This window comes from Monodelphis domestica, chromosome 6, assembly GCF_027887165.1.
Source record: "Monodelphis domestica isolate mMonDom1 chromosome 6, mMonDom1.pri, whole genome shotgun sequence".
Taxonomy (NCBI): domain Eukaryota; kingdom Metazoa; phylum Chordata; class Mammalia; order Didelphimorphia; family Didelphidae; genus Monodelphis; species Monodelphis domestica.
Window position 1 is genome coordinate 287,688,126 of NC_077232.1, and position 16,489 is coordinate 287,704,614.

At 32.8% G+C, this 16,489-nt stretch overlaps 1 protein-coding gene across 1 annotated transcript in view; it reads right to left on the minus strand.

The window, feature by feature from the left end:
- GPRIN3 (GPRIN family member 3) overlaps positions 1-16,489 on the minus strand; it is a 39,593-nt gene that overhangs the window by 11,458 nt on the left and 11,646 nt on the right. Inside the window, exon 2 of the mRNA XM_056803329.1 lies at positions 6,913-7,113. Coding sequence (XP_056659307.1) covers positions 6,913-6,972 — 60 coding nt within the window. The 5' untranslated portion in view covers positions 6,973-7,113. The remainder of the gene's footprint in view (positions 1-6,912; positions 7,114-16,489) is intronic.

A 16,489-nucleotide genomic window follows, 5' to 3' on the forward strand; every position in this document is an offset into this window, starting at 1 on the left:
ACTCTACCCTTTGTCTCAGTTTCTTCATATGTAAAATGAGCTACAGAAAGAAGTAGATATGGTATCTTTGCCAATAAAATCCAAAATGATGTTATGAAGAGTCAGGTAAAACTGAACCATGAGCAACAATTATAGTCAATGAAGCAAATATAAATACAAACATAAACACCTTAAATTGCATAGCAAACAAATTCTTAAATGAAAAGTTAGTTACCAGAGGAAATAGACAGAAAAACTATGCTTGTAGGAGACCTTAACTTTGCCCTTTCAGAACTAGATAAATTTAAACATAAATAAATTCAAAAGAATTAAATTAAAGAGCTGAATAGAATTTTAGATATGATAGAAATCTGGAGAAAACTAAATGAGATTATAATAGAGTATACCCTTTTCTCAGTCTCACATGGCACTTTTATAAAAATTAACCATGGAATGGAGCCAAGAGAGTAAAATAAAGGCAGGGGCTCATGCAAGGTCTTCAAAATTCATCTCTAAATAATGTTAAAATAATACCTCAAAATGAATTCTGGAATAACAGAACTAACAAAGTCAAAACAGCTACTGAAAGGAAAATGCTTTAAGTTTATTTTTTTTTTTTTGGTTCCTTTAGTTCTTGCTCCACCTTTTTTTTTTATCATCTGTCTTAGAACTGATACTGAATATTGGTTCCAAGGCAGAAGAGTGGTAAAGGCTAGACAGTTGGGGTTAAGTGACTTGCCCAGGGTCACACAGGTAGGATGTGTCAGGTCAGATTTGAACCAAGGATCTTTTGTCTCTAGGCCTTGCTCTCTATCCACTGAGCCATCCAATCATGCCCAAGTCTGTTTTTTAGGGTGTTTTCCCCAGTATTTTCTGTGCCTCCTTTTCCAAGATGTTGACTATATCTCATTATGCATAATATAATTTCTTTTCCCAATCTTTTCTCTACTTCTGTTATGTGGTTTTAAAAATTCTTTTGGAACTTTTCCAGGTATTGCTTTGGGGTATGAGACCAAGTTTCAATTTTCTTTGAAGCTTTTATGTAGCTATTTTGACTTTGTTTTCTTTTGAGTATATGTTTTACTCTTTTGACATAGAAATAACACTATTAGGTCTGTCTCCCAAAGAGATCAAAAAAAGGGAGAAGGATCTATATGTGCAAAACCACTTATAGTAGCTCTTTTTGTTTTGATAAAGAATTATACATTGAAGGGATGCCTATCAATTAAAGAATGACTGAACAAGTTATTATATATAATTGTGATACTGTACTATACTATTTACTATTGTGACATAAGAAATGACAAGCAAGATTCTTTCTAAGAAGCCTGGAGAGACTTACATGAACTGGATCAAAGTGTAATGGGAGAACACTGTGCATAGTCATAGCAATATTGATTAACTGTGAATAACTTATCTATTCTCAGCAATACCACAATCTAAGACAATTCTGAAGGACCTATGGCTAAAGATGCTATCCATCTCCAGAAAAAACCATTGACAGCTTTCGAATGCAGATTGAAATGTACTACTTTTAAAAAACTTTTATTTTGGTCTACGTTTTCTTTTGCAACATGGCAAATATGGAAATATGTTTCTATGACCACACAGATATCATATTGTTTGCCTTCTCAAGGTGAAGAGAAAGGAGGGAAGGACAGATGCCATTTGAAACTCAAATTTTTAAAAAACAAATGTTAAAAATTGATTTTACATGTAGATGGGAATATATATATACATACATAAATATATATTTAAAACCCTTCCATCTTACAATCAATACTGTGTATTGGTTCCAAGGCAGAAGAGTGGTAAGGGCTAGGCAATGGGGGGTAAGTGACTTGCCCAGGGTCACACAGCTAAGAAGAGTCTGAGGCCAGATTTGAACTAGGACCTTCCATCTCTAGGTCTGGCTCTCAATCCACTGAGCCATCCAGCAAGCCTCCAGGAAATATATTTTTTTAAATTGACCCCATATTTAGGCATTTATTGGTTACTGCTAGCCTAACTAATACATTGTTCAAGCTTGGACAAGCCTCTCAACTTACCTTAACTTTCTTTCTTTTTTTTTTAAACTAAAAAACCCTTACTTAAGTATAAAGAGTTCTTCTGAATTTCTTTTTTGACACAAAAATAAGCCAGGGGGAGCAAAAAGAGAGAAAGAAAACTATAGGTCAATTCCCCTAATGAAGCAAAAATTTTAAATAAGACGATAGCAAGGAAACTATAGTAATATATCACAATGAATATACATTATAACCAGGAATGCCAAAAAACTGAGCATAACTTATCAAATTAATAACAGAACAACCAAAAATTTCTGGTTATATTTATAGATGCAGAAAAAACTTTTGACAAAATACATCACCAATTTCTATTAAAATTATTAAAATAAGCAGAAAATGGAACATTTCTTAAAATGGTGAGTTGTATTTATGTAAAACCAAGAGCAAGAATTTTCTATAATGAGAATGACCCTTTTCATTAAGATCAGAGGTGAAGCAAAGATGTTCATTATTAACGCTATTCAATATTGTATTAGAAAAGCTAGTTATAGCAATGACAAGAGGAAAGAAATGTGACTAGGCAGTGAAGAAAAAAAATTATCCTTCTTTGCAGATGATATACTATCCTGGAAGAACCCTAGAGAATCAGCTAAAAAACTAATTAAAAATTAATTCTTTTAGGATTTTAGGAATTAATAATTTTGGGAAAGTTGCAGAATATAAAATAAACACATAAATTACCAGCATTTCTCTATATATTAACAACAAAACCCAGTAGGAAGAGAAATTCTATTTAACATAACTGCAAACAGATTTCACATGTATAACTGGTATCATATTGCTTGTCTTCTCAGTGGATGGGCAAGGGGCTAGAGATAGTGAGAGAATTTGGACCCTCCCAATTTTTTTTAAAGAACACCTCAAGTACCACTTTCTACAGAAGTCATTTTCTCCTCCCAACAGCTATAGGAGCCTTCTCTCCTTCCCAAACTACCTTGAATTAATTTTTAAGTACTACATATATGTATATGTTAAATATGGCAAATATTTTTCAATCCAATTAGAATGTGAGCCTCTGAAGGACAAGAAAAGTTTCCTTTCTGTCTTTGTATCCCCAGTGCTAATAGCCTCTTAAAAATAATGATTGGTGGTATGACTTTAAAAAGAATAAATGAATAAATAAAATAAAATAACTGAACACAATTACAAACCACTTTTCATAGAAAAAATAGTAATTGCTTGCCGATATTTTTCAAAATCCAATTATACTCAAAACAATTGATTTATTCAGTTCCATATCAAACTACTGAAGAATTATTTTATAGAGCTAGGAAAAATAATAGTATATTTATATATTACATATATATATATATGGAAAAACAGAAGTAAAAAGTATCAGGGAAATCAAGGGGGAAAATGGAAAGAAAGCAGTCTGGCAGTATCCGAGTTCAAACTTTATTATAAAAAGTAATCAATAAAACAGTCAGTTTCTGGTTAAGAAATAGATTAGGCAAATAATACACAGTAGTAAATGACCATAGAAATCTAGTTTTCTAATATCCCAAAGATCTATGGTTTGGGGGCAAAAACTTACTATATGATAAAAATTGCTGTGAATACTAGAAAGCAGATTGGCAAAAACTAGGCATAGATCAACAACTGACATTATATACTAATAGAAGGATAAAATGGGTAAATGATTTAGATATAAAGGATGATGTGATAAATAAATTGGAGGAGAATATAAAATTTTATTATCAGATCAATGAATAAGTAAAGAGCTTCTGACCAAATCAGGATTCAAGAGGATTGTATGAAATCAAATTAATAATTTTGATTGTGATGACATTAAAAAGGTTTTGCACAAACCAAATCAATGTGACCAAAATTTGAAGGAAAGCAGGAAACTGGGGGGAAATTTTACAGCAGGTATCTCTGATATAGGTCTCATTTTTCAAATATATAGGGAATGAAGACAATTCATAAACATATGAGCCATTCTCCAATAAATGGTTAAATGATATGAACAGGCAATTTTCAGAAGAAGAAATCAAAGTTACATATGAAAAAATGCTTTAACTCAATAAAAATTGAAGGTCTCTAAAATTACTGAGGTGCCATTTCACACATATGAGTCTGGCTGACATGACAGAAAAGAAAAATGCCAAATGCTTGTGAAGTCAATCATGGACTGGGGCTTGAGTTGGGGACCTGGAAGTACATCAGACTCTAGACAAACAAAACTGGAATAACTAAATAGGACTCAGGAAAAAAAATTCCTGAAACCTAAGTTAACATAACACAGGGACTCCAGCAAAAAGTTAATAATTAAATCTAATAGCCTGGCTGCTAAAATGTAAAAAAAAATTAAAGCATGAAAAAGGAGAAAGAACCCCACTTTTGATAGCTATTATGGGGACACAGAAGACCTCAGCTTAAACACAGAACAGTGAAGTAAAAATACCTACTTCAAAAACAGAAAAGAATACAATACTATAATAAAATGGCCACAAGTTCAGAAAGAGCTTTCAGAATAGCTTTTTAAAAGATATCAAAAACCAAATGAGAGAAGTTGAGAAAAAAATAAAAGCAATACAAGAATATCAAGAAAATTATGAAAGATCACTCAAATGAATCCAGAAACTCACAGAAGAAAATAATTTATTAAGAACTAGAATTGAACAAGAGGAAGCTAATGATGTCCTAAGGACCTAAGATTAAAAAAAAATCAAAATCAAAAGAATGAAATGATAGAAAAGAAAATGAAACATTTTATCAAAAAACAAATGACCTGGAAAATATATTGAGGAGAGACAATATAAAAATAGTTGCACTCTCAATAAGGAACAATCAAAATAAGTGTTTAGACGCTATACTCCAAGAAATCATCAAAGAAAATGCCCAGAAATTCTAGAATTAGAGGGTAAAATGGAAATTGAAAGAATCCACCAATCACCACCTCAAAGATGAAAATGCACGAGAATATCATTGCTAAGCTCTGTAGCTCCCAGGTTATGGAGAAAATACTACAAGCAACAACAACAACAAAACCCATTTAAATAATGTGGAGGTATAATCAAAATAACATAAGACTTAGCAGCTGCAAAATTAAAGGAATGCAGGGTATGGGGCATAGTATTTTGTAGAGCAAAAGAACTGGACTTAAAACCAAGAATAACATATCTAGCAAAGCTAAGCATAATTATAAAAGGTTTAAAAGTGGATATTTAATTAACTAAAGGAGTTTAAACTATTCCTGGAGGGAAGGGGACCCAGATTTTTTGAAAGGTAGATATAATAAAAAATAAAAATTAAGGGAAGGAAAAAAGACTTTTGTAAAGGTGGACCAAATTCAAATTAGGAGGGCAAGGGAAGAGGATAAGGGAAGATTTTTGAGAAGGTAAGAATGATATTGGTCAAAGAAAATTGGATATCTGAGGAGGGATATGGTGAGCGACTGGAGTAGAATATATTATGCCACAGCTGATCCAGAGAAAGCAAGAGTAGCAGTCATGATCTCTGACAGAGTTTGGACTAAAATAGATATAATCAGAAGACATAAACAGGGTAACTATATTATCTTGGGGGGTACTATGGGTAATGAAATATTATCACAATTAGACTTGTATGCACTATGTTATAGCATCCAGATTTTTAAAGGAAAAGCTAAATGAGATATGGATGGAAATAGCAAAATAATAATAGCAGGTGACTTTATTTTTCTCCTCTCAGAATTGGATAAATCTAACTAAAAATAAATAAGAATGAATATGAGTTTAGATAAGTTAAACATAATAGATGTCTGAAAAATTCCCACATACCTGCATGAGGCTAGCAATAGATCTAAGCCTGAGCATACATATAATCCATATAGTTTCTAGTGAGAAAACAATGGTTTTGAGAACATAAATATTCTTCCAAAGTCTTCCTTTAACACTCATCACACTATGGAGATAGTCCTGAATTCCTGAGAGGATATGGCATTGGAACAAAAGTTCTATTGGGTATGACCAAGATGAAAAGACTTGGTTTTGGAAAAACAGATTATGTCTGCTGGCTAAGGACCAGTTTAATATGATCCTGGTAATGTATGTTAATTGAGAACCAGACTTGTTGACCAAATTAAATGATGACATATACATGGAGAAACAGGCTTAATATTATATTGCTTGAACAGCTGTGAATTGTTTTTTAGAAAACAAGATGGTAATATACATTAAAAGCTATAAATCTGTTCATGCTCATTAACCTAGGGATCACATTACTAGGATTTAAGCTCCAAGGACATTATAGAAAGGGTGAAAAGCTATCTATATGTGAAAATATTCATGGAAAATTTGCTTGTAATGACAAAACTATTAGAAATAACACAAATGCAATGATTGGGGGAAATGGAAGAATAGATTGCATTATGTTATTAGAAATGACAAATATTGGAAATATAAAGAAAATAAGAGTAATATATGAAGAAATGAAAAGAGAATAAGCATAATACATACTATATTTATATTTTAAAAAAATAACAGTCACAAAATCAAGAGAAAAAACTATTAAAGTAAAGAAAACAAAAGAAGATGTCTATAACAGCACATATACATAATTTACATACTTTCAAACAAATTGTAAACAACCTGGAGTTTGTGGTTTTTCACATAACTGTTTTTTGCATTTGTTTATTTAAATGTTTTTTGTTGGTGGTGCTGGTTACTAAGTATATAATTTTTAAAAATTTAAAGAAAATGGGAAATAGCTGATGAAATAAATAAAAATATTTTTAGAAAGGCATTCCTTAATAATAAAGGGAATAGATTCAGAAAAACCTGGGAAGACTTATACAAATTGATGCAAAATGAAGTGAACAGAACCAGAAAAATAATATACACAGTAATACCAATATTGAAATAATGATTAATTGTGAAATACATACTCTCATCAAAACAATGATCCAAGATAATTCCAAAGGACTCATGATGAAAAAGCCAGCCATCCCCAGAGAAAGTACCCATAAACTCTGAGTGCAAACTGAAGTACATTTTTTCTCTTTATTTTTCTTGTTTCTTTTTTTTTTCCAAGATGGCTGTTATAGTGATGTTTGTTTTACTTGCCTTCTCAATGGGAAGGAGATGGGCTAGAGGAAGAGAGAATTTGGAACAAAATTTTAAAAAAGAAATGCTAAACATAAATAGATGAATAAATAAAAGGATGTGATGAGATATTCTTGGACCATCAAAAGGAAACAAAACAATTTTACTTAAGATAAAAAACCTACTACTCTCCTCTCCTTTTTACAAAGTTATTTGCCAGGTGGGATCAGAAAAGAATCCCCACAAGTTGTTGAGAATGTGTAAAAACCCCTAAAAATAATTCCTAATAGGCTAGCCTTTAGGGAGCAAAAAATCAAACTAATTATAGTCCAAGGGATGACCTCTCCATTCTCATGAAGGAAATCAGTCAAAGAAACAAAAGGTAGGTGATATTACCACAAGTATTAAATAAATCTCCCTGTTGTTGTTGTTGTTGTTGTTGTTTTTGCCATACTTGATATTAATGACTAGGTATCAAATAAAATTATCTCCATTGCCTAACTTTCAAGATTTCCTGTATCATTTTGACATTGTTCTTCTGAATTGATTTTTAATTAAATAATCAGTAGAGATTTTTACTGTCTATTTGTATTAACAGTGTGATATAAAGATTAAAAATCAATAATGGTATTATTAGCACAAAATATAAAAATAATATGTCCAGTAATTAGGAAAATAGAATAAATTATGGCATATTAATGAAATGGAATGTCAAAGCTGTAAAAATACATGTGGAAACCTCTAAAGCCATGTTGGTGAACCTATGGCACTTGTTTTGGAAGAGGCTGCTCCCTTCCCCCTCTCCATTGTGCCTGAGGACATTCCTCATTTCTCCCGCCCCTCTGCCCAGCTGCCCAATGGGAGTGCTTCTTCCCTCCCTTATCTGGGATAAGGGTGGCTGGGTTTACATGTGGTATGAGAATTGTAGTTTGGGTACTTGGTCTTGAAAAGGTTTGCAATCACTGCTTTAAGGTATCTTAGTTTCTTTCAGGGCTCATCACAACAGCCATTTTTTATAAAAAAGGTTCCTTGATCTTTGCAGCTATTAATGCTGTCTCCCCATTTCAAATTATATTGCATTTTCCTGTAGGTATTCAATCCAAAAGAATATAAGCTTCTTAATAAGTTCTAAAAGGGCAGGTTTTATTATGTCGCTGCTGTTCTCAATAAACCTACAGTGGCTACTTATTAATTCGAAAAATAAATATATGCTGTTTGTCATTAAAATGAATTTTTGCCTGGCTCTGATCATGATTTCTTGCCATATTATTCCCCTCTGCACTCTCTACAGTCGAGTCAAATTTGTCTTCTCACTGATTCTTACACAAAGTACTCCATTTTCCATCTCTTGGTTGCATAGTCTGGCATTCATGCCTGGAATGCACTCTTAACTCATCTCTGACTCTTAGAACCTCCAGTTTCCTTCACTACTCAGTTCAAACAATGACTGAGACCCTTTTCAACTCTCTTAATCTACAGTTCCCTTCTCCCACTTTATCAGTTTGTATATGTTTTGTATTTTTTTTTTTACAGGCATAATGTGTTTATTGTCAAGAGGAAAAATTCATTATACATCCTACTGATATTCGGCACCTCTCATCAATGCTTCCCCTAACCTTGTCCCTGAGAGTGACCCATACACAGGTATGAGGGAAGGACCTAGAGACCAGGATGGGATGGGATGGGAGCTAAATGAAATTATAGAGGCCTTAAGAAATGGGGAATGGCCTTAGACACCCAGGGTTGACAGTCCCAGGAAACATGTGCGTGCTTCCTCTCCAGAGAGACTGTAAGTTCCTTGAGGTCAGAAGCTATTTAATTCTATTTTTTTAAACGTCCTAGATAAGTTTATAATTTTATATGTGATTTTCTTGGCTCATATGTTTATTTTTGTTGATGCTTATACATTTATTATAATCCTTTTTATTATAAGTATAAGCAAAAATTAACTTTATAAAGACAATATTTAATTTTCATTCCCTGGAAGTAAATATATATATTTATCATGAGGGAATATGCCTGAGTCGTTGACACAGAGACACAAACACATTAAAAAGAAGATGTCACTCTGATTGTGGATTGTGTAAATAGACAACATATCTAATATTCTAATTGATTCTGTTCTCAGGTCTCTGTGTCATCTCAGTGCTTTGGTGAAGTACCAAAGATGTTCTGGAATTAATAATTAGATGAGAGGATGTTTTTAGAATATAAGTAGGAGGCACAAAGTGGGGGTGGTAAAGCAATTACGTGTGTGTCTGAGAAGGGATGAGGCAGCAGGCAAGTAGGGAAATTATGGGAGATTTAAGAAAACTATTCATAGTAGTTGGGTGCCAATAGAGTTATATCTGAAATGTCCAGTTTATAAATCAAAAGGTCTCTTCTCACAAGAACTATTACAATAGATTCTTTCAATGAATTCCCTGCCTCCAGGCTTTCCCTTCTCTAATTCCTACTACAAAGAGCTGCCAAGGCAATGCTCCTAAAACATAAATCTCTGTCACTTTTGTGGCTACCCTTTATCTCTAGGATCAAATGCGAATTGCAGCTTGGCATTTAAAGTCCTCCATAACCCAGTTCCAACTTACTATCATTCCCTGATGTACATTCTTCCAACAAACTAGGTTTTCCCCTCACTACCACAGACATGATGCTCTAACTCCCATCTCCACACCTTTGCCCAGGCAAATGTCTGATATACTCTCCCTCCTCAATTCCACTTTTTAAAATCCTGAGCTCCCTTCCAACTTCAGTTTATGAAACACCTCCTAATCTATAGACTTTCCTGACACTCCAACTACTAGTGTCTGGCTTCCTCCCAATTACATTATATATATATATATATATATATATATATATATATATATGTACACATATATATGCACATATATCCTATAATATATATGTATATATGTACATATATGTGTATATGTGCGTATACTTGTCTTTCCTCAAAGAATGTAAGCTCTTTGAAGGCAAGAGTTGTTTCCTTTTTGTCTTTATATGCCCAGTTCTTGGAAGAGAGTAAAGGCGTAATAGATCCTTATTGATTGTTATTTTGTTTACTGTCTCTTGAGCTGTATATTTACAGGGTATGAGTCTGAAAGAGAAGAAAATCAGAGTCATATTTTTGTCTTTGTTCTATTTTTAAGTTGTAAAAGAAATTCTGATATTCAAAATCTCAGAAACTCAGAGTTAAAAGAGAACTCAACGATCATTTAGAGCAACTGAACAAGGATTTCTTGAACTGAGCAGAATTATTGACAGAAAAGTGACAGAAAAAATTGACAGAAATATTGACAGAAAGAAATTGACGAAATGATATTGTTGAGTAGACAAATAGTCAAAGGATATGAATGGAGAAAGAAAAATCAGAACAATTTAGAGGTTTCATCTCAGACCATTCGTGCTAGAAACAACAAAAATTTTGAAAGACTGTGAGAAGAAAGACCCCTCTAATACATGACTGTTAGAGTTGTGAAGTAGCCGGATCATTATGGATATCCATTGAGAATTTTGGAAGAAAAATGACTAGGTTATTCATACTCTTTGCACTTATCCACTATTCTTATTACTGATCATACAACTAAATGAAATAAAAGATAATAACAGAAGTTTATTATATATCAAAAATGTTGATTGATTGGTTGATCAATATCATAGCAGCACATTGTTTGGCAGCAAAGACCTAAAAACAAAGTAGGGACACACTACTTAACATAGGAAAATTTTGTGAACTTACGTGTAATGGAAGAAGCAGAATCAAGAAAATAACATTGACAATGACTATACTATGAGAAAAAATTAATAAAAGGAAGTTGAACTTTTAATAATGTGAAAGCAAGTAATAATCCAGAGAACAGACAATGAAATGTATTTCCTTCTTCATGTTCAATTGAACATGATATTTCATACAAGCAGTCATCATATCAGGTGGATACACGATTTTGCTTTATTTTCTTTGTCACAAGGGACAATTTGATATCAAATGGAATTTGACTGAAATCACTGAAATGTAATAAAAAATGTTTCAATAAATAATGTTTTTAATGAGTGTTGGAGAGTAGTTTTAGCTGAATAATGGAAACAATACAAAGATTGAGAGGTGAGAGAAGAACTAGAGAAAGTAAATGTAAATAGCTTTACTTAGGACTATGAAAGGAAAGAGAGTTATAGGACAATAGTGTCAAAAGAAGGTTTCTTAAAGAAGGGAGACTGGCTAATGTTTTAGGCAGTAGAGAAAGTCAGTAGATAGGGATAAATTGATAATTAGAGAGGAAAGAAATGAGAGGTCTTTGAGGAACTGTTTCCCTTCTCTGGAGAGTTGGTTAAACACTTTAACTTTTCCATTGTTGCAAGAAAACAAGAATCTGTCCCAAACGCTACCTTTTGGTCCTCTCACCCCTCCTTAGGGAGAAGTATAATGACTACTAAGGGTTATATTAGGAGCCATATAGATGGACAACTGATTCTTATATTACAGTAAGCAATAAATTAGTTGCCCAATGAATCTGACTTTTGCTACTTCACAGGCAGAGTGCTTGCTCTTCTATTACTGAGATTTCACTGCTGCTAAATATCAGTAGGCTGCCTGATGCCACTGGGTCCTATGTCTTTCTGTGCTGTTTGTTGCTGCACTTTGTATGATTGAAAATCTGTTACCCTAAAAAAGAACTACATATCCCAAGAACTCACTGACTTCCTGTCATTATGTACTACCTGTAGATGGAGGATAAAGGGTGTGGGCTTTGGAGGCTCCTGCTCTCTGAAGTAGAATCAGCATTGATGATGATGAGTGGGGTTGACTAAAAAATGGCTAACCAACTATGGGTATGTGGCCTTTATTTTGTATGTTCTTTATTCCTTTATTTCTAATGATCATTAATAAATCTCTTAAAATAGAATATTATTATTGAGATTTAATTTTAACTTTTACACCATCTCAATCATCACTTCCCCTTCAAAACCAGTAAGAGGGGGATTCATGGCTAATTAAATGAAATGCAATTGGCACATGTGTCCATATTGTTAATTCAACAAATACCTATGGGTTTGGGGAGAGAATTTATCATTGAATTACTTAAATTACTTCATTCCAAGACTTGTACAAAAAAAAACCCCAAACACCCTAAGATCCATGTGGCAAAATTGTGGTTAGTTTCTCAAATTTCATTTTTTGGTAGTCACATATAGTTTTTTAATTTTTCAAAAAATATTTTTTCTAAATTTTATGTAAAAATCATTTAAACATTAAAAAAAATTTGATTTCCAAATTCGTGCCCTTCCTTTTTTGTTTTCCCAGGCAAGCAATTTGATGGAAATTATTCACATACAATCATGCAAAATATATTTCCATATCAGTCACATTACAAAAGAAAACCCAGATCAAGAAAAAAACAACAAGAAAAATAAAGTTTAAAAAGTGTGCTTTAAGGTGGGAGAATGGTAGAGTAGGCTTATTTGTTTGGCCACTAGAATTAAAAAAATTAGTAAACCAAAGAAAAAGAACTGAACTAGATAGATATTATGGAGATAGAGAAGACTTGGGTTCAAATTCAGAGGACAGGAAAGTTAAAACACCTACTTCTAAAATAGTAAAGAAAAAAACCTAAATTTTTTTGGAAGACCTTAAAAAAAATTCAAAAACAAAATGTTAGGAATGAGGAAAAACTTGAAAAAATAAGAGCAATGCAAGAAAATCAAGAAAATTGTGAAAGATCAATCAATTGGTAAAAGAGATCCAGAAACTCATGAAAAAAAAAATAGTTCACTAAAAATTAGAATTTGGACAAGGAGAAGTTAATGACTTCTTCGGGCAACAAGAAATAATAAGCAAAATCAAAAGAATGGAATAATGGGAGTGTAAGAATTAAAAAAAATTATGAGGCTGGTTGTAGCTTAATAACTTCATTAAATCAAAGTAGTAGTAAGAATTGGGGGAAAATGGGAGAGAGGTAGAGAGGTACTTAGCTTTTCTAATCTGTGACTTCCATTTTGGCCCCCCTACTACAGTGACACTGAAGAGTACAGTTGCCAGCAAACACTGAAGTCCACAAGCCCCTACTTCCTGCTTGGTTCAACTTATAAAGTCTTTTCTCTACCCACTAACTCTCACATATCACATCTCAGAAACCAACCATAATTTCTTAATTTGGCTGGTCCTCTTGGGGAGTAGTGCCTGGGAAATTGTTTTACTGACTCACAATATTTTTGACTGTCATTGCTTCTTGTCTTGGTTCTTAACTTCCCTTTTTTTTTCCAGTGACCATTTATCTCAACTTATTCAGTGATATCTGGCCTCCAGGTGACAGGAAATGATATCACAAGAGTGACACAGGAGGGAGAGAAGTTTACATTAAACAGAAGAGAACATGAAACATCTTATTTAAAAAATTGACTTAGGAAATAGATTTAGGAGAGACAATATAAGAATTGTTGGACTACTGGTTATGATAAGTTATGATTTAAAAAAAAAGGTTTAGATGGCATACTAAAAAATCATTAAGGGAAATTTCCTGTAATTTCTATAATTAAAGATAAAATTAAAATTGAAAGAATTCACCAATCACCACTGCACAGACCCTAAAATGAAAATGCATAGGAATATCATTGCTAAGTTTCCAAACTCCCAGGTTAGGGAGAAAATACTACAAGCAACAAGAAAAAAAAAACAATTTAAATACTGGGGAGCTACAGTCAGAGTAACACAAGACTTAGCAGCTTCAACATTAAAAGAACAAAGGTCATGGAATACAAGATTTTGAAGAGCAAAGGAGCTGGGTTTACAGCAAAGAATAACATACCCAGTAATGCTGAGCATAATTACACAAGGTAATTTAACAAACTAAAGGAGTTTCAATTATTCTTGGAAGAAAAAAAAAACAGAACTCAGCAGAACATTTAGTCTACCAGAATCATAATAAGGTAAATATAAAAGATCATTTATAAAGAATCTGACAAGATCAAATTATTTATTTCTTATATGGGAAAATATTGTCTATAACCCTTAAGAATTAAAACATTAATTGGATAGATTGAAAGATCTATAGATAGGTAAGACTTGAGGTCAAGTTGGATATAATGGAATGAGCTGAAAATAACAATAAAATAGGGTAGGAAGAGATAAAAATGAAACAATTATCTCATATAAAATAGGCATCAGTGGAAGAACTGTTACAGAGAAAGGGAGAAAAGGGTGGAAGGCTGGTAGTACTAGAACCATACTCTTATCAGATCTGAATTAAAGAAGGAACAACATATACAACTAGAAGGATAAAAAAAAATCTTACAGAGAAATGGGAGGGTAAGGGGAAAGAATAAGGGAGGGAATGAGTCCCATTAAGGAACTAAGGAATTAAGAGAAAGGAGCATAGATTAAGAGAAAAGAGGGCAAGGGAATAAAAAAAGAGATAGATTCCCAGAAAGAAGTGCAAATCAAGAAATAGGAGGGAAAGGTGAGGGCATAATGGAGATTTTTGTCAGGAAAAGATGAGGTAGGGAGTTTTAGAAGGGCATTCATATCAAGAAACAAAAGGCCAGGGTAAGGGCGAAAGACGGGACTTTTAGAAGGGTAGATATAAAAATAACTAGAAGGTATAGGGAAAGGGACAAAGAGAGACCCTTAGAAGCGTGTTTTGATTTAGAACAAGGAGGCCAAAAGAAGATAAGAAGGATTGCAAATTGGAGAGGTAATGGACAGAAGAAATAGAACACCTGAGGAAGGATATGGCAAAAGGAGAGGACAAACAGTGAGGTAAAATAGAATGGAAGGACATATACAACTAGAAATTATAACTGAATGTAAATGAGATGAATTCACCCATAAAATGGAAATGGATAGCATAATGAATCAAAAACCAAAATCCAACATTATGCTATTTATAAAAAACACTTAAAAGTGAGAAACATATATAGAGTAAAAATAAAGTGCTAAAGTAAAACATACTCTACCTCAGTTTAGCAATCATGATCTCTGATAAAGTTAAAGCTAAAAGGGATATAATCAGGGCAGATGAATAGCTCAGTTGATTAACAGCCAGGTCTAGACACAGGAGGTCCTAGGTTCAAATCTGGCCTCAGATACTTCTTAGCTATGTGACCCTGGGCAAGTCTTTTAACCACCATTGCCTAGCCCTTACCACTCTTTTGCCTTGGAGTCAATACACTCCAGTATTGTTTTAATTAGTATTTAATTTTTAATTCTAATTTAATTCATTCTAAGACAGAAGGTAAGGATTTTAAAAATTAATAATAATCAAATAAAATAAATATAATCAAAAGAGGTAAAGCAGGGGAACTATATTATGTTAAAAAGGTAATATAGATATTGAAGTATTACTAATATTAAACCTATATACATACATGAAATGTCATAGCATCCAGACTTGTAAAGGAAAAACTAAATGAGTTACAGATGGAATTATATAACAAAAGAATAATAGTTGGGGTTACTTAAATTTTCTTCACTCAGAACTAGGTAAATCTAACAAAAAAAATAAGAAAGAGGTCAAAGGGGTTAATAGAATCTTAGATAATTAAATATGATAGATATTTGGAGAGAATTGAATGGAATAGAAAGGAATAATCTTTCATCTCTTTATACTACCTTTACAAAAACTGCCCCTATGTTAGGGCACAAAAATATTATACATAAACAGAAAAGCAGACATGTTAGATGTATCCCTTTTATATCCCTTCTATACAATAAAAATTGTATATAACAAGGCACTATGAGAAAACAATGAAAAATTAATTGGAGACTAAATAACTTAGAGGATGAGAGGATTAAAAAGCAAGTAATAGAAACAATAAATAATTTCATTAAAGGGATTGATAATAGTGAGACAGCATACCAAAACTTATGGGATATAGCAAAAATGGTAATTAGCGGAAAATTTATATTTCTAAATGTTTTTATTGATAACATGAAGAAAAACAGGTCAATGTATTGGTAGGTAGTGTGTTTTTTAAAAAAACGCACTTCATGGGGGCAGCTGGGTAGCTCAGTGGATTGAGAGTTAGGCCTGGAGATGGGAGGTCCTAGGTTCAAATCTGACCTCAGACACTTCCCAGCTCTGTGACCCTGGGCAAGTCACTTGACCCCCATTGCCTAACCCTTACCACTCTTCTGCCTTGGAGCCAATACACACTATTGACTCCAAGATGGAAGGTAAGGGTTAAAAAAAAAACACGCACTTCTTTAGAAAGTTCTTGTTCTTTAGAAAAAGAACAAATTTAAAATCCCCAGCTGAACATCAAATTAGAAATCCTAAACTGTGGGAGTAGAAACACACAAGAAAAACATAATATTGATCATATGGTTTGATGGGGATATGGGGTTTTGTCATTAAAAGATCACTCTGTTACAAATATGAATAATATGGAAATAGGTTTTGAACAATGATATATGTATAACCCAGT